This window comes from Arvicola amphibius, chromosome 5 (genome assembly GCF_903992535.2).
Source record: "Arvicola amphibius chromosome 5, mArvAmp1.2, whole genome shotgun sequence".
In the NCBI taxonomy this organism is placed as follows: domain Eukaryota; kingdom Metazoa; phylum Chordata; class Mammalia; order Rodentia; family Cricetidae; genus Arvicola; species Arvicola amphibius.
In genome coordinates this window covers 83320778-83338461 of record NC_052051.1, presented here as the reverse complement: position 1 = coordinate 83338461, position 17684 = coordinate 83320778, and the positions used below count along the sequence as shown (strand labels likewise).

Sequence of the window (17684 nt, the reverse complement as noted above, 5' to 3'; positions counted from 1 at the left end):
TTTGATCTCTTTGAATCTTGGCGTGCTCTGTCTCTGTCTGTCTGTCTCTGTCGCTGTCTGTCTGTCTCTATCTCTCTTTCTCTCTCTCTCTCTCTCTCTCTCTCTCTTTCTCTCTCTCTCTCTCTCTCTCTCTCTCTCTTTCTGTGTGTGTGTGTGTGAACCAAACTTGGTGCACTCTCTTTAATGTTGAACACCTCTCCAGCCTAGAGTACTGGTTTGCTGTTGCTGTTCTCATCTGTAAAACGCCCTTTTTGGCCAAGTAGAGTGACACACACTCTAATCTGGCACTCAGGAGGCAGAGACAAACAACTATTGCTGAGTTTGAGGCCAACCTGGCCTTTGCAGTAGGTAAGACTCCATCTCAAAACAACAAACAAACACAAAACCAAAAACCTTCTTTCCGGGGGGGTGTAGGTCACTGAGCACTAGCGCAAAGCCCTGGGTGTCATCCCCAGTGCTGCAGAGAGAGGGAGGGATCCTAGGACCATGTCAGTCCCGGCTGGGATATACACAGCTCTTAGGCTACTGAGAAAATGGGAGAATGAGACACAGGTAGGCTACTGAAGAATGGGGGAGGAGAGAGACTCCTGTTATTCTTCAGAAATGTCTGAAACTGTCCTTTTCGTCTTCATGCCAATACTCCCTGCTGCCCTGTCCCAAGTCTCATGGTTATTGAGGGTTCCCTCAATTTCCTTCTCCCCTCAATTCTATAGAACACTTGCCCCTTCTTACTCAGGTCTTCTTGGTACAAGTGAACCCCTCCCCTGACTTTTCTGGCTCCCTGACTCCCATCTGCCACCGCTGTCATCCCTAGTGGCACCTTCAATCTTCTTTCTGTGTGTCTTCTAGAAAGAATTAGGGTCAGTCTCCTTTTGTGTGGGGAAAAAAAGCCTGACCTTGCCTGGGTGGTTCCCTAGGGTCTTGCCGACCACTTCCAACCGGCGCATTCTCGCCTCTACCTCACTCCTGACAGAGCTCCTCCCAAGGGCACTAGGACCTCCTCACTTCTGCTTTCTCACCTCTGTGAGTTGACAATCTAGCCACCCTACCCTGTCTTAAAATTCTCTCTCTCTCTCTCTCTCTCTCTCTCTCTCTCTCTCTCTCTCTCTCTCTCTCTCTCTCTCTCTCTTTCTTTTTTTGGCAGGGTTTCTCTGTAGTCCTGTCTATCCTGGAGCTCACTCTGTAGACTACTCTGGCCTTGAGTTTAGTTATCTGCCTGTCTCTGCCTCTGTCTGGGATTAAGGATTAAGGATTTGCCACTGGTAAATGTTTCTTCTCTGTTGTTTCTGGACACTCAGTTCCCACCCCTGCCCCCTTTCCTCATTCTGTTTCAATCTCTTTCTTCACTCTTTCTCCTCCTCACCATGGTCTTCCCTGTTGTTTAGCTCTGCCATCTTTCCGTTGTCTGTAGATTCAAGTCTCATGCATCACCTGGATGCTGGGAGCCCTTTCTCTCCAGCCTTAGATTTACAGATTTACATGTTTTACCACTCCGCTTCCTCCTCCTCCTCCTCCTGCTTTCTCTTCTTCTCTTTCTTCTTTTTCTCCTTTTGCTGCGTGTGCTTGTCTGCTTGCACTCACATTGTGCAAGTGGAGGTCACAGGACAACTTTTAGAGTGTTCCTGCCTTCTGACTTTTTCTTTTCTTTTAAGACAGTCTCAAACTGGCGGTGGTGGTGCACACCTTTAATCCCAGCACTCAGGAGGCAAAGACAGGTGGAGTTCAAGGGCAATCTAGTCTACAGAGAGAGTTCCAGGACAGGTACCAAAAGTACAGAGGAAAACCCCGTCTTGAAAACCAAAAACCAAAGCAAAAGACAGAGTCTCACTAAGTAGCCTTGAGCCTTGAACTCACTGCAGACTAGTCTGACCTTGAACTCAGAGGTCCACCTGCCTCTGCCTCCACAGTGCTGGCATTAAGAGCCTGCACCACCATGCCCTTTGCCTTCTGTATTTTGAAGTAGGATCTCTCTTTCTCTATTGATCTGTGAGCTGAGTTTCCAAGAGGTTCTCCTGTCTGTTGAGATTACAGGTGTACAACACTACACCGACTTTTTTTTTCTGACATGGTTTCTCTGTGTAACAACAGTCCTGGCTGTCTTGGAACTGGATTTGTAGACTAGGTTGTCTCTACTTCCCAAGTGCTGAGATTAAAGGCCTGAGCCACTACTGCCTGTTTTTTTTTTAATGTAGTTTTTGGTATTGGATTTGATTTATCCAGTCCAAATTCAGTGACTGGCTAGAGAAAAGTCTCCAGACAGACAGGTCTTTCCCCAGGCACCCTTTCCCCCATCACACAGAAATAGAAATAAACTCCTTCTTCTCATTCCTGGACCCTCACAGAGGACGCACGAAGTCGGGATTGATGCTGAATCTTTTTTTTTTTTTTTAATTTTGCTTTCTTAAGGCATGTGCTGAGCTGGTGGAGGAGCAGTTTGGCAATTCAAAAGGCCCAGCAACTTGGGCAGCGGCATGGGGAAACCGGGAGAGGGTGGAGTGTCCCTCTGTCCCAGGCCAAGGGGTAGCAAAGCCCGCGCTAACTTCATAAAATACAAAATAAGGGAGAGGTGACAGGAGGGAGATTTGTAAAATACAATATCTTAGGGGATTGGCAATAATAAAAAATAAGGTTCATTATTTACAAACAATTTCTGTTCTTGGTCTCTGTACAGTAGGAGGTGGGGGTGTGATTGTGTGTGCATGTGTTCATGTGTGTGTGTGTGTGTTTGTGTGTGTGTATGAGGGGCCAGAAACAGTGGTCGTGTTGGTCACTATGGGAAAGGAAGCAGGAGTGGCCCAGTGAGTGGTTTTTTGGAGGAGAACAGATGGGAAGAAGAGGGAAGAGAGTGGCCAGGGGAGCTGTCCAAATGTCCGGGGACAAAGAAGGACCCCAGCCACAGTAGGGACTGGATGGCTGGGGAGAAGAAAGACCCTCTCTCCTAGGGCAGAGGGCCCCAGGGCAGGGGTGGGAGCTGGATCTGGGTCAGTGAGCAAGAGAACGCCTCTTCTGGGTGCCAGTGTGTCCGTCCTGTGTCCTGGGTCTCTGGGAGGCCTAGGAGAGTTTGATGGTGGTGTTGGGGCCCAGATCCCTGAGGAGAGAAGAGATCCATGTATGAATTTACTCTGAGGTACCCATCACCCAGATCTAGACTGGGCCTAGACTAGGGAACCCTCCCCAGAGAGGACGACCCTCCCCTGAGAGGATGCCCCTCCCCTGAGAGGATGCCCGCCCCCAGGAAGATGCCCCTCCCCTGTTCTGGGAAGAGGAGTCTCAGGGTGGTGCAGCCTGGGACCCTGTCCCTCTGCTCACCTGTCATGGAACCACTCCTTGGGGTGGGAGAAGTTGGGGCTGGTGCCATTGTCATTAGCATCCTCTGGCCAGGTCTCACTCAAATACTTGGTGGTCTCATGGGTGCTGTCCACATAGTCATGCTGGAGGTGGTCCTGGGGCCTCGGTTCTACTGGCCCCCCGGGTTTGAGCTCCCAGCCTTCTGGGGGCTCCACAGGCAGTAGGGCACCTCGGCCATCTTCCCATGAACCTGTCCCATCATCATAGAACAGCAGGCTTCGAGAAGGCACTGGGGAAAATGAACAAGGTGAGTTGAGTCACGGGAGCTCCTCAGGCACAAAGAGCACAGGCTCTGAATCTTACATGCTAACTCTGAATTCTGGTCCTAAGGATCCCTGGCTGCATGAGCTCGGGCTAGTCACACACACTCCCCTCTGAACTTACTGAGCACAGTTTGTTGGTCTGTAAAATGGGGATAGTAGAATCAACCTCAGAGATTTAAGTATTCAATGAGCAATACAGAGTAAGGGACTGAAACTGTGCTTAGTAAAATCACAAGCTCAAAAAAAGCCACACTCTGAGAAAGAGAGTGCTTATTGGCTTACTGAAAACCAGGAATTTTTTCCCCTCTTGTGGTACTAAGGATCAAACCCAGAGCTTCATGCATGCCGGGGCCATCGAGACTCTACCTCCAGGATACAGAGCCGGCTTGCCCATCCTCCCACCCTCTCTTTCTCTCAACTTTATACTGGGACAGGGTCTCACTGAGTTGCTCAGGCTGGCCATTAATTCATTTTGTAGCCTGAGTAACCCTTAAGCTTGCGCTATCCCTGCCTTGACTTTAGAAACCGAGATCACAGGCCTACAACTTGAGGATCTTCTGAGAACTGGGTTCTAATTCTACCATGCCCCTTACTTCTTGGGAGACTTAGGGAAAACTTTCTTTTTAGTTCTAGGCAAGTTCACTCTTGGGAGAAGTCAAGGGGAGGAAAGTGGCTGTTTGTTGGACACCCGTGCCTGGCACTATACAGCTCACAGCAAAACCTTGGAAATGAGGTGTTTTAAGGCCGCTCATCCCAGAGCTCACCATCACGGGCCCCTGCAAGTCTGCTTTCTGGCTCCAGGGTCTGCTGGCTGCCTCATGGCTTCCCTTGAAGGGTCTAATCTGTAGGAATCTGTGGAAAAGGCGGCCCCTGGCATTGTGTGAAGCTGCAGTCCGGAAACCAGTCTGCTCAAAGAGCCACCTCCTTCCTCAGGCGTGCCCTCTGCCCTGCCCTGCGCAGCACTCCTTCAGAGGCCCATCCATGCCCTGCCTTCCCTCCCTGGTTATATCCTTCAGCCCTGCTCCCGCTCCCTTCTCTACTGGGACTTCTACAGCCTAGGGACCCTCACCCTCAGTCACAGCCCTCCCAGAGTGAATTCCAATCCCTCTTCCACTTAGTCCTCCTCCCAGCTCCCTCCCTCCATCCAGGCCCTCAGTGTTTGCTCTCCCCTCTCTCTGACCTCTTATCTGCTTCCTCTTTCTCCTCTGTTGGTCAGATTCCTGCTTCTGGCCTGCGAGTTCCCCTATGGGCCTGCCTGAAGTGGCCTCTGCCTCTGCAAGCCAGGCTGTTCTTTGTCTGTACTGACTCTCGCCTTGCTTTTCTGGCCCCGTCTTTCCCCATTTCAGGAGCTTGTCCAGAAGGCATGACGCATGCTCACCTAGTATGCATGTGCATGTAAGGACAGCAGCTTCTGGGTTCCAGAAATCACCATCTAAAAAGCCTAAGATACACACCCTGGGTCACACAACCAGCAAACAGCAGTACCCGCTGTGCCGGGCCACACACTACCCCACTGGGGTGGCACTCGGCACAGCTGCCGCTCTCACCAGGGTAGGCGCTCCTAGGAGTCCCAACACCTCGCTGTGGGTCTGTGTGCCTCAGAAGCTTTCTTTTTTGTCTTTTGTTTTTTCAAGACAGGGTTTTTCTGTGTAGCAGTACTGGAACTCTGTAGACCAGGCTGGCCTTGAATTCACTGAGATCTACCTGTCTCTGCCTCCCAAGTGCTGGGATCAGAATCTTTCTTTACTCTGTGTGTCTGGCAGTTTCTATCACATTAGAAATGACTGAAGATGAACATTTATTTGCTGTCCCAGTGCTAAAATACAAATAGTGCTTAGTCAATCCATCATAACCACTGCCACCCTTATACACAGAGGTTAGACCCATAACTCAGAGATCCACCTACCTCTGCCTCCCAAGTGCTAGGATTAAAGGTATGCACCACTACTGCCTGGCTTCCAACCTCAATCTTAGAAAAATATTTATTCTTAATTTTTAAAAACGTATATGGATGTTTTGCCTGCTTGTATATCTGTGCATCGCTTGTGTGCTTGGTGCCCTCAAAGGCTGGACGAGGGTACTGGGTTCCCTGGAACTCCCCGTGTAGGCCAGGCTGGCCTTGAACTCATACAGATCCTCCTGCCTCTGCCTCCTGACTGCTGGGATTAAAGTGCACCTGGCATGGCTTTTCTCTTGTATCCAACTCCATCCAGAATTTGAGAGGTACTCACTCTGACTGACTGTGTAGACGCTGTCAGCTGCAATGGGGTCTTCCTTCACAGTCTTGGGAATGGAAGAAAATGCAGGAAGGCAGGGCCCGAGGGAGCCCAGCACCAGAACGAAGCACAAGGCTGCCACCTAGTAGTAGGCAGAGCAGCCATCAGATCTGGGGCAGGGTGGGCCTGCAAGACTGCTCCCCCCCCAAACACTGGCTGCAAAAGGCTCAGCGCTTTCCCAGAAAGCTCTCCAGAGCTCACTGCTTCCTCCAAGTGGAGTTCTTGCCCACATTACACTAGACTGAACCCCGGGAACACGAAAGGCAGTGCTAGAGAGAGGAGGGAGGGTGCTATGGGTTCTCACCCATAGGGAGAGAAGTCAGGAAAGGAAGAACCCGGAAGGGGAAAGGGTAGGTTGCAGATGTGACTAGGGTGGGGGACATATCCTCTCATCACACTCTCAGCCTGAGCCCCAGGAAGTTGAAAAGAAGGAGCTAAGGGTCCCTGGGGATCTCCAATGAGGCCCTGCCCTCGGGATTTCAGAGGCAAGATGTGATGTGTTGTTCATAGGGAGGAGACAGACTGATAGAAGAGGACCAAACAGAGGCTGGGCCTGTCCTAGGTGTCCTTTGGGGGGCTCTCAGAGACTCCCTGTCACCACATTCCCTGCGGCTGTGGAAGCCACTTTCCCAAGGACCTGCCCTCCACTAGATTCAGGGGAATCAATCACATATCTGTTAGAATTGGCCTGGTCAGGCCACTGACCCCTTGAGACTCTCCTAGAGAGCAGGCCTCCAGAGGAGCTACCCACTGTGACCTGATGCTAAGGAGTCGCACCTACCATGAGGCAAGTGCCCGTCTGGGTGGCCGCCATCTTACAAGGTCTGGAGATCTTGCTGGTGACCAGAGTCTGGAGTTTCTGCAGCTGCTGGAGCAGGGTCCTGAGGAAGGCACGGTAGTCACCAGGGGGGATCAGGCACAGAGCCATGTCTATACCCTGGCCTCTCCTGAGGGAGCCTGTCCTGCTCCCGACTCTTCTCAAGAAAGGCTCTGTTTCTTTTCACACTCAGCACCAGCCAGAGACACATCAGCTTTCCTCCTCTGCAGCCGACAGCACCCTGCTTCGGCAAGACAGATGCTTGGCACAGTGTGTAGTGCGGTCAGTAAATGACAGACATTGTTTATATGGATTTTGTTGCTGGTTTTACTGCTATCACAACACCTGTAACACTCTCGTTTTATTTGTGGACTTCCATGTAAATCTTCGATGCTAAGTGAGGGCAAGAACTGCGCACTACCCCGCACGGAATCCTTTGTTAAAGAGTTAATATTGCACTTTTCCACTCGGCTGGGTTCATGCAGTTCCTGAGGTGAACAGCAGGTGGCAAAAGAACCCCAAAACTTTTCGATATTTAGGGGCAGAGGTAGCTAGATGAAGTTTGAAGGCTCCGCCCCCATCGTGATTGGGTGTGGGGGTGGAGTCGCGAATTCTTTAAGCCAATCAGGGCAGTGGTTGGGTTTCGCCTGAGAAGCCGGTAGGAGAAAAAGTAGCAAGGGTCTTCCCGAGGAGGGAACAGGAGGGTGCCTCTTCCTAGGAACATAGGAAGTTCAGGGCTGAGCTACAACACAGAAAGACCCTGTAGGTTGTCCTCTGACCTGCACAGGTGCACACACACAGACACACACACCCGCACACACACACACAGACACACACACAGACACACACGTGCACACAGACACACACAGACACACACACAGACACACACAGACACACACACAGACACACACACATACTAAATAAGTGTAACTTAAAACTTATAAAAATGTAAATAGACAAAAACAACACAAGGGAGCTTAGCACAGTGGTAAAGCAGCCTAGTGTGCACAAGGTCGAGTTCAAGTCAGTGGATTTGTAGCTCAGGGCACTATCTAGAATTCAGAAAAGTATTTTTCTAGGCAGGGTTCCTCTGTGTAACCTTAGATGACCTAGAACTTGCTGTGTAGACCCACGTTGGCCCTGAACTCAGAGAGAATCATCTGTCTGCCTTCTGAGTGCTGGGATTAAAGGCTTGCACTGCTCTTGTCTGGCCAGGTGAGCATTCTTTTTTTTTTTTTTTTTTTTTTTAAAGATTTATTTATTTATTATGTATACAACATTCTGCCTCTATGTTTGCCTGCACGCTAGAAGAGGGTGCCAGATCTCATTACAGATGGTTGTGAGCCACCATGTGGTTGCTGGGAATTGAACTCAGGACCTCGGGAAGAACAGCCAGTGCTCTTAACCACTGAGCGATCTCTCCAGCCCCCCAGGTGAGCATTCTTTAATGTCACACGCCTTGTTGGTTTTAGTGATTGTGTCTTACAGAACCTTCGCACAGTCCCGCCAGTCAGGGCTGCTGTCATATCCTTGGTGCCAAGAACACTGATGCCCAGAGAGGCCCACAAGAAACAGCAGAGTGGAGCAGGAGCCCAGAGCCCAGGGCTGTGATTTCCTGCTACGTTCCAGGTGCCACGTGGGTTCCCTGGCACAAACATTCCTCAAACGCAGTACAAGGGAGTCACCCAGGGTGCTTGTTAAAGTGCAGTCGCAGAGCTGAAGAAAGGGTTTAGTAAAGTGCTCACCCAAACATGAGGAACTGAATCTGGATCCTCAGCACCCACGTGAAAAAGACCAGGCATGAGCCAGGCATGTTGGTGCACACCTTTAGTCCCAGTACTTAGGAGGCAGAGGCAGGCAGATCTCGGTGAGTCAAGGCCAGCCTGGTATACAAAGTCAGTTCCAGGACAGCCAGAGATATATGATAGAGACCCTGTCAAAAAAAAAAGGCTAGGCATGGAAGCTGGGTATGCTTGCTATAGTGCTGGTGTATCAGGGAAGGGGACAGTGACATAGGACACAAAACTAGCCAGTTCAGTCAACCAGCTAGTGTCAGACTCAGTGAAAGACCCTGCTTCAGATGATAAAGTGAAGAACAGCCAAGGAAGACACCAGATGTTGACCTCTGGACAACACACACGCATACATACACACAAAGGTAATACACAAATACACACAGAGAGATAACACACACAGATATACACAGAGAGATAACACACAAAGATAACACACATATTCACAAAGATAACAAACACACAGATAACACACAGAGATAACACAGAGATAACACAGAACTTTCATACACAGATAGCATACACACACAAAAATAACATACATACAGAGATAACACAAACACATTCTTGAGGGCACACAAACAAAACACACATACAGAGATAATACATACAAAGATAACACACACAGATAACATCCACACACTCACAGAGATAAACAAACACATTCTTGAGAACACACACACACGCACACACACACAGATGCGCTCAAGTAAGTTATGTAGATTCTGACACAGCAATCTTAGAAAAGTCCTGAAATTTCTGATCTCTTACAAGTTCTCAGGTCATAAGTAGAAGGGTCTAGGCCAGCACACCAAACAGCCATGGGGACTACTTGATGGTACACTAAACACTGCAGAAGAGAGATGGCTCCCAAGGGACCTGGGCTCGGTTCCCGCATCAACATGGCAGCTCATAGCCATCTGAACTCCAGTTCCAGGAAATCCAATGCCCTCTTCTGGCCTCCATGGGCACTTGCACGCACGTGCTGCTCAGACATACATACATACATACATATATATATATATATATATATATATATATGTGCAAAACACTCATCACATAAAACAAACAACGGCAGCACCGATTGCAGTCAGGCACAGCGGCACACTTGGTACCTAGTACTTAGCAGGTAGAGGCAGAGGAATCAGGAGTTCAAGGCTGTCCTCAGCTGCTTAGCGAGTCTGAAGCCAATAAAATCTACACAGATTGCTGGTCCCTCCTCCTGCAGTGAGTGATTCAGCAAACCTAACTCTGTGCCTGAGAATAAGCATTTCTTTGTTTTTGTTTGTTTCTTTGAGACAGAGTCTCTCTATGTAACCCTGGCTGTTCTGGAGCTCCCTGTATAGACCAGGCTGGCCTTGAACTCACAGAGATCTTCCTGCCTCTGACTTTCAAGTACAGGGATTAAAGGCATGCAGCACCATGCCCTGAAAGAGAAAATAAGCGTTTCTTTTGTTTTTAATTTTTAAAAGTTATTTTGGTTTTTAGAGACAGAGTTTCTCAGTAGCTATGAAGCCAGTCCTGGAACTTTCTCTGTCTTGAACTCACAGAGATCCACCTGCCTCTACCTCCTGAGTGCTGGGATTAAAGTTGTGTGCCTGGTGAGAATAAGAATTTCTAACAAGTTGAGGGGCAGTGCTGACCCTGACACTGCAGGGTGGAGGGGCAGTGCTGACCCTGACACTGTGGGGTGTGCAGTGCTGACCCTGACACTGTGGGGTGTGCAGTGCTGACCCTGACACTGTGGGGGGCAGTGCTGACCCTGACACTGTGGGGTGTGCAGTGCTGACCCTGACACTGCAGGGGTGGGCAGTGCTGACCCTGACACTGTGGGGGGGCAGTGCTGACCCTGACACTGTGGGGTGGGCAGTGCTGACCCTGACACTGTGGGGTGTGCAGTGCTGACCCAGACACTGCAGCAAGGGTGTACACCTGGAGAGCTTCTGTCATTGATGGGCATCTTACCAACCTGTCATTGTCTAGAGTCATGTGCAGTTAAGGACAGCTGGGAAACAGGGACTGGCAAGACGACAGAGCTCCCAGTTCCTGGGGTACATTTTGGGGTATTATCCTGACCTAGTATTCCAGAGCCAGCCACCACCTTTAGTGAGGTAGGTAGGTAGGTAGGTAGGTAGGTAGGGGGTACCACTCACCTGTTGGCATTCTCTAGGGTTTCCACCTTCTTCCACAGCTCATTGTTCTCTGATGTGTATGTCTCCACCCTGAAGGGTCAAGCAGGCATGGGCTGGAAGCACCCCCACAGGCTCACCTGCCCCACAGCCCTGCCAGCCACCATCCCACTGCCTGCAGCTGGGCTCTGGCTGAGGCTGGCACACCAGGCTAACGTCCCGGCCCACTGAAGACTTACTTCTTTTCTAGACATTCCACGTACTCCTTCTTCTTGCGGCGGCTCTCCTGGGCGGAGATCTAAAGGAGGAAGTCCCAAAGCAAGGGTTATCATAGCCCTGTGTTCACTTCCTAGATGGTCCCCAGTTTCAGAACTGACATCACCAGGGGACAGAGCCCTCTTCAGTGGAAAGTTCCCCATAGTCTTAGGGTAGGGATGGTTCCAGCCTTACTTTGTTCTTAATTTTCCTGCGTACCCTCTTCAAGGCCTTCTCCTCAGCCTTGGTGAGGGGGAGTTTGGTGGGGATGGGGTAACCCTCAGCGATCAAGGTCCGCTTCTCCTCTTCTGTCAAGAGCAGTGGCCCTGATGTCCCCTGTAGTTTCTGAAGAAAACAGATAATCTCAGGTTCAAATTTGTGTACACAGCGCTCTGAACCTCAATTTCCTCCTTGGAAAAGGGGAAGCATCTGAGTTAAGTCCAGTAACATGCATCGAATGTCAGAATGGCTTTAGGGGCTCCTTCGCCTGTCCTACCCAAGAATCCACAGTCTCAAAGCTCATTACCCAAGGGACCCCTAAACAGCACCTCCCTCAGGTCTCTCCCCACAATCTCAACTTAGGAGGATCCATGCCCTCCCTAGGGTTCAGGATCTCTTTCCATGTTGCCCCCAAACAGTGCTCCTTGGAGATAGCTGGGTCACTGCCAAGATCATAAATGTGGGGTTCTCAGCTCCATCACAGCGAGGCTTCTAGGCCTTCCTGGACATGTACTCGCTGCCTCTGATTTCCATGCATCTTGAGGCAGAACTAAGAAATCTCTCCTCTTACTTGCCAGATGGGCACCTCCCTGAAACTGATGGGATAGGTACCGGATGCGGGACTTCCCGACCCCTTCACTGATCAGGCTCCGGGTAAACCTACTCACTGCCTTGCCTCCAGGACCTGCCCATCTCTAGTTGCTTACATGAGGGGCAGTGAGGAGCGGAGAAGAGGAAATGGCCGTGGAGGAGCGGGCCATGGGCCGGACAGGGCTGGAAGGGGGCAGAGAGCGGGGACTCTGGGAGCCGTCACTGTCACTGCCGTGGCTGCTGGGGGGTGTTGGAGGCATCTGCACGAGGTCCTCTGCAAAAAGTAGAGGGCTAGGTTAGTAGGGTTGCACCCCATGTCTTCTCTGACATCATGAGTTCATCTGAACATGGGCCATGCCAGCCCTGTCCCTGAAAAAAATGTGCCTGCCAATAGGTCCTTAACCTCAGCTGGAATATCAGAAACCCCTTGAGAGTTCCAGGAAGACATTTGGCACCCAAAAAGATGACTGCTGAGTTCTGCCTATCTCTGGCGGTGCAGTGGAAGCTCCTGTAACTTTGTTGAGGAGCCCCTGGGCTATATGCTCCCCTTTAGGGTACAGAATTGTCTTCTTGTTTTGCTTTGGCCATACCCGAGACAATTAAGATGGTACCTAGTAAACGTATTGGATGCATGGATAGATGGGTGGTGTTTGGGTAGATGGTTAGATGGTTAGATGGATAAATTGGTGGATGTTTGGTGGATGTGTTGATGGATAGATGGGCATATGGATGGTTTGTTAGTTGGATGGACGAGTGTGGAGATGGATGAATGAATGGATGGGTGGGTGGTAGAGTGATAGATGGATTCACAGATGAATGGATAGCTGGATAGACAGATGTGTGGATAGATGGACAGATGTTTGGGTGGAAAAGTGGGTAGATGGGTGGATGGATGGATGGGTGAATGGGTGGATGGGTAGATGGATGGGTGGGTAGATGGATGGATGGGTGAATGGATGGATGAGAGAATGGATGGGTGGGTAGATGGAGGGATAGGTGGATGGGTGGATGGATGGATGGATGGGTGGATGTGTGGGTGGATGGATGGGTGGATGGATGGATGGATGGGTGGGTGTGTGGATGGATGGATGGGTGTGTGGATGGGTGGATGGATGGATGGATAGATGGATGGGTGGATGGGTGTGTGGGTGGAGGGATAGGTGGATGGGTGGGTGGATGGATGGATAGATGGATGGGTGGATGGATGGATGGGTGGATGGATGGGTGGATGGATGGATGGGTGGATGGATGGATGGATGGGTGTGTGGGTGGAGGGATAGGTGGATGGGTGGGTGGATGGATGGGTGGGTGGATGGATGGATGGGTGTGTGGATGGGTGGATGGATGGATGGATAGATGGATGGGTGGATGGATGGATGGGTGGGTGGATGGATGGATGGATGGGTGTGTGGATGGGTGGATGGATGGATGGATAGATGGATGGGTGGATGGATGGATGGGTGGATGGATGGATGGATGGGTGTGTGGATGGATGGATGGATGGATGGATGTGTGGGTGGACGAATGGGTGAACGATGACTGATGATGATAAGGTGGCCTTCAGTTAGTGAATGGATGGAGGGAGGATCAGCAAATGAAGTGATGTTGGTAGAATTGTGACAGTTGAAGATTGGGTAAAGAAGGAATGGAAGAAAAAAGGGAGCAAAACAGATAAAGAACAGGAGATTGGAAAGGTGAGAACATCTGGGGAGAAGTGGGAGTTTCGAGGGGCAGGGGTGCTCTAGATGCTGTCTATCTGTAAGCAGAAAGAGTCTTTCTTGTGCATGCTTACCTGGCATCACCTTGAGAAACTGGCTCACTTCTGGGGCTTCTGCTTTGACTACTGGCAGCTGAGTCATTTCTCCTGGAGCCTGAGAAAGAGACAGGTTCAGTTCCATCACCTGCCTCTGGGACAATCCTCACTATGCTATTCACCCTCCTCCCTCCCTCAGGTTGGAGATCTATCCTGCATAATTGGAAGAATGGCTGGTCTCAAGAGTCCTAGGCTCAGCCCGGAGAGAACAGAGAACCAAGTTCTCATGTTTGGAAAAGCCTAACTACACCTATGCTCAGAGAGTGGTGGTTACACAGTGAAGGTCAGAACGGAATCTCAGGAAGCAGGGTTCCTGTGGCCTGGGGCTATGCCACCTTCCAGGTAGATACTGACCGACCCTTCATCAACTATGAAAGCCATGTAGGCCTTGGTATGTGGTTGCGATGAGGACAACAGGGTCATGTTAGTCCCACGGCAGCCGTTGAGAGAACAATAGTTCAGGAGGGATTACTTGGTCAAGGCTCAGAGAAAGCCTAAACGTGACATGGATCCTGGGATACAAATGGGTGTCTGGTCCATACACAGAAGCTTGCAGCAGTGAGAGCCCTTGAGGGGCTTCACATAAGGCACAATGAAACCAGATGAACATTCTTTTTAAAAAATATTTATTTATTTTTATTATATATACAATATTCTGTCTGTGTGTGTGCCTGCAGGCCAGAAGAGGGCACCAGACCCCATTATAGATGGTTGTGAACCACCATGTGGTTGCTGGGAATTGAACTCAGGACCTTTGGAAGAGCAGGCAATGCTCTTAACCTCTGAGTCATCTCTCCAGCCCCCAGATGAACATTCTTAATGAGTATGCATTCCTATTTGTTTATATCCCAAAGGACTGTTCTAAAGTTTAATACGTGTGAACTTCACCAACATGCATGTAAGTGGTGAGGAGGGTGTGACTCTTGGGATTGGCTCTCCCCACTGAGTCTGCTGCAGCGGAGGTCACAACACTGTGTAGGGCCAGAGTGCTGAACACAGGACAATGAGGAAGAATCAGGGAGAGCAGTGTATCCAGGAGCCTGGCTATTCCCTGGTCTACACCCAGCTCAATGTCAGTACTACAGATGAGGGGACATGAGGGGACGGTGTAGAGTGGCGGAGGCACTTTTGTGGTTCAGATGGTTCTTCACAGACTGGCTCTGTTCCCTGCACCGCTTACAGAGGGAACCTAACAGGAAAAGAAGCTTTGAAATTTCTGACTTGGTGATTTGGGGCTGAACTCCTGGCAGCTTCTGTCTGTTTCCTGCTCTGCTGTGGTCCCTTCCTCCTTCTGATTTTGGCTGACCAGTTCTGGTCACTAAGGATCTAGCTGGCTGTCAATCAGTCCTTCAGTGTTGGAAGTAGGAAGGGTGACTTTTCTTGCTTATGACCGCCTACTTCGAACCTGGGTGGCCAACAGGAGGCAACCCCCCTGCCTAGGGATTAATGTTTGTTTGTTTGTTTGTTTTTTAAACTGTATAATTTTAGGCCTTGTGGCTTGCTTGCACCTGTTTTACAGGGAAGGAAGCCAAAAAGAGAGGAGACAATGTATCCAGAGCACAATCAGGAACAAGCCTCTCCCAGAGGCCAGGGGTCTGGGCCTCACTCCCTGAAGGGTCTTGGGTTCACAGCTATTGCCTATACGTGTTAGAAGTGGAAGTAGGGTTGGTTATGAGTGTGGCTTATTAATCTAAATACAAACTAAAATACAACACCATATTTTTTTATGCATTAACATGTTGATCTTTTTCTAAATCCTGAAACCTAAAAGAAAAGGAAGTACCCTGGACTACCCCCCTTTCAGATGTCTTTGACTTTGAAACTAACCTCAGCCCTGACTGGTGCCCTGAAAGCTTTCTCTGCTTAGGTCCCTGGAGGATGATGAAGGGGTGGTCAGTGTGGGAGGCAGAGGACCCTCAGCCCCCAAGGTTCCCAGTTCATGGAGCCCTGCTGGGGGGGAGTCCAAGATATCGGGTGTCACTCCCCTCTGTCTCCCTCCCTCCACCCGGTCAATAGTCTCTAGGCTCACCTGGTGAGGGATGGGCAGTCTGGAGATGGGACTGAGGCCCAGAAGTGGTGGGGTAGCCATGGCAGCAGCAGCCATGGCGGAGGAGACAGCCAGAGGGTCAACGGGTAGCTCCGGGCTCTGCTCCTGCTTCACCATAATGGAGCACAGTTTGTGTCCCAGTGCCCAAGCTCCACATTCCACATCTGCAGGGGAAGGTGAGGTGGGAAGGGACTCAGCTTCAGGGGCTCCCAGAGCAGAGAGCACTGACGGACTTCTGGACTTCTGCCTACTGATGAGTACCCTGGACTGAGGATGATATCAGAGTGCCCGTCTGGGTACGGGCAGGAAAGCTGGCACACTCTGGTGAAGTTGATGTGTGGGCTGGAACCAGAAGCCACAAGAGCATTTTGCATCTACACACTCACAGAACAGGCTTGACCACAGTGCCTAGACCTCCCCTGATCTACTACTGTGCAACCTCAGGCGAGCTGCTTATCTTCTCTTCGTCTCAGTTTTCTCATCTTTAAAGTGATGAAAGGGGCTGAGGAGAGGGCTTGCTGTGCAAGAATGAGGGCCTTAGTTCAGGTCCCCAGCACCAGATAAAGAGCTGGACACAGCGGGCTAGAGCCATGGCTCAGAGCTTAGAGCTCACTGGCTGCTCTTCAAGAGGTCCTGAGTTCAATTTCCAACAAGCACATGGTGATTCACAGCCATTTGTAATGACATCTGGTGCCTTCTTCTGATGTGTAGGCATACATGCAGGCAGAACACTATATATAATAATTTTTTTAAAAAAATCTATTTATTTATTTTGTATACAGTATTCTCAGTATTTTTGTCTGCATGTATGCCTGCAGGCCAGAAGAGGGCACGAGATCTCATTACAGATGGCTGTGAGCCACCATATGGTTGCTGGGAATTGAACTCAGGACCTCTGGAAGAGCAGACAGTGCTCTTAACCACTGAGTCATCTCTGCAGCCCAATAAATAAATTTAAAAAAAAAGCTAGGGGGGCTGGAGAGATGGCTCAGTGGTTAAGAGCATTGACTGCTCTTCCCGAGGACCCAGGTTCAATTCCCAGCACCCATATGGCAGCTCACAACTGTCTGAAAATCCAGTTCCAGGGGATCTGACACCTTCACACCAATGCACACAAAATAAAGTTAAATAAATCATAAAAAAAATTTTAAAAAAGCTAGGCACAACAACATATGCCTATCAGTCCAGGGATGGAGGGATGGACACAAGAGGACTTTCAGGGCTCACTTGCCAGACAGTCTAGCCAATCAGTGGGCTCCAGGTTCAATAAGAGACTCTGTCTCAAAAATAACTGGCAAATGATTGAAGATGATACCTGGGAAGAAGTGAACGCTCATTAAGCAGTAACTAGTGTTAACACGATTATCATTATTCAGTGAACACTGAATGAGAGCAGTCTAGGACAGGGATGGTGGGACAGAAAGGTTGGAAAGGAGAATGGCCTTGGGACCTGCCCTGGTGTTGCACCTACATCCCAAGGTGATGAGGAGCCACAGAGGGTTTTGAACATGCTGGGATCCACAAGTTTAGATTTATTTTTAACATGTTAAAATTATGCATAATTATGTGTGTGTGCATTTAAGGGCAGGTATGTGCAGAAGAGGGCACTGATCTTCTGAAGTCAGGGGTACAGGTGGTTATGAGCCACTGACATGGATAATGGGAAATCCAACTCTAGTCTCCTGCAGCACAGGCTCTTAACCACCTGACCATCTCCTTACATTTTTTTATTTCAAGATTTATTTATTATGTATACAGTGCTCTGTCTGCATATACACCTGCACACCAGAAGAGGGCACCAGATCTCATCATAGGTGTTTGTGAGCCACCATGTGGTTTCTGGGAATCGTACTCAGAACCTCTCTGGGATACCAGTCAGTGCTCTTTTTGTTGTTGTTGTTTTTTGAGAGAGGGTTTCCTGGCTGTCCTGGAACTCTCTTTGTAGACCAGGTTGACTTCGAACTCACAGAGATCCACCTGCCTCTGCCTTCTGAGTCTTAGGATTAAAGGTGTGTGCCACCACCACACCCAGTGCAGCCAGTACTCTTAACCACTAAACCATCTTTCCAGTTCAGTCCTCGGATTATTAATTTAAAAGAAATAACGCTGGCTCTTTTGACTGCTTCCCAGCCA

General features: G+C 49.8%; 1 protein-coding gene across 3 annotated transcripts in view; it reads right to left on the bottom strand.

Annotated features, from left to right (window-relative positions):
* Positions 1–2412: 2412 nt before the first annotated feature.
* Positions 2413–17684, bottom strand: part of Creb3l1 (cAMP responsive element binding protein 3 like 1) — a 40113-nt gene continuing 24841 nt past the window's right edge. Inside the window, exons 3-13 of one of the 3 annotated variants that reach the window (XM_038330840.1) lie at positions 15534–15715; positions 13484–13562; positions 11808–11965; positions 11077–11226; positions 10866–10924; positions 10651–10719; positions 6669–6768; positions 5843–5969; positions 4990–5052; positions 3310–3577; positions 2413–3088 (exon numbers count right to left, since the gene is read on the bottom strand). In XM_038330840.1, the coding sequence (XP_038186768.1) occupies positions 3052–3088; positions 3310–3577; positions 4990–5052; positions 5843–5969; positions 6669–6768; positions 10651–10719; positions 10866–10924; positions 11077–11226; positions 11808–11965; positions 13484–13562; positions 15534–15715 (1292 nt within the window). In that variant the 3' untranslated portion in view covers positions 2413–3051. The remainder of the gene's footprint in view (positions 3089–3309; positions 3578–4989; positions 5053–5842; positions 5970–6668; positions 6769–10650; positions 10720–10865; positions 10925–11076; positions 11227–11807; positions 11966–13483; positions 13563–15533; positions 15716–17684) is intronic. The other 2 variants (XM_038330841.1, XM_038330842.1) reach the window with 2 other exon arrangements.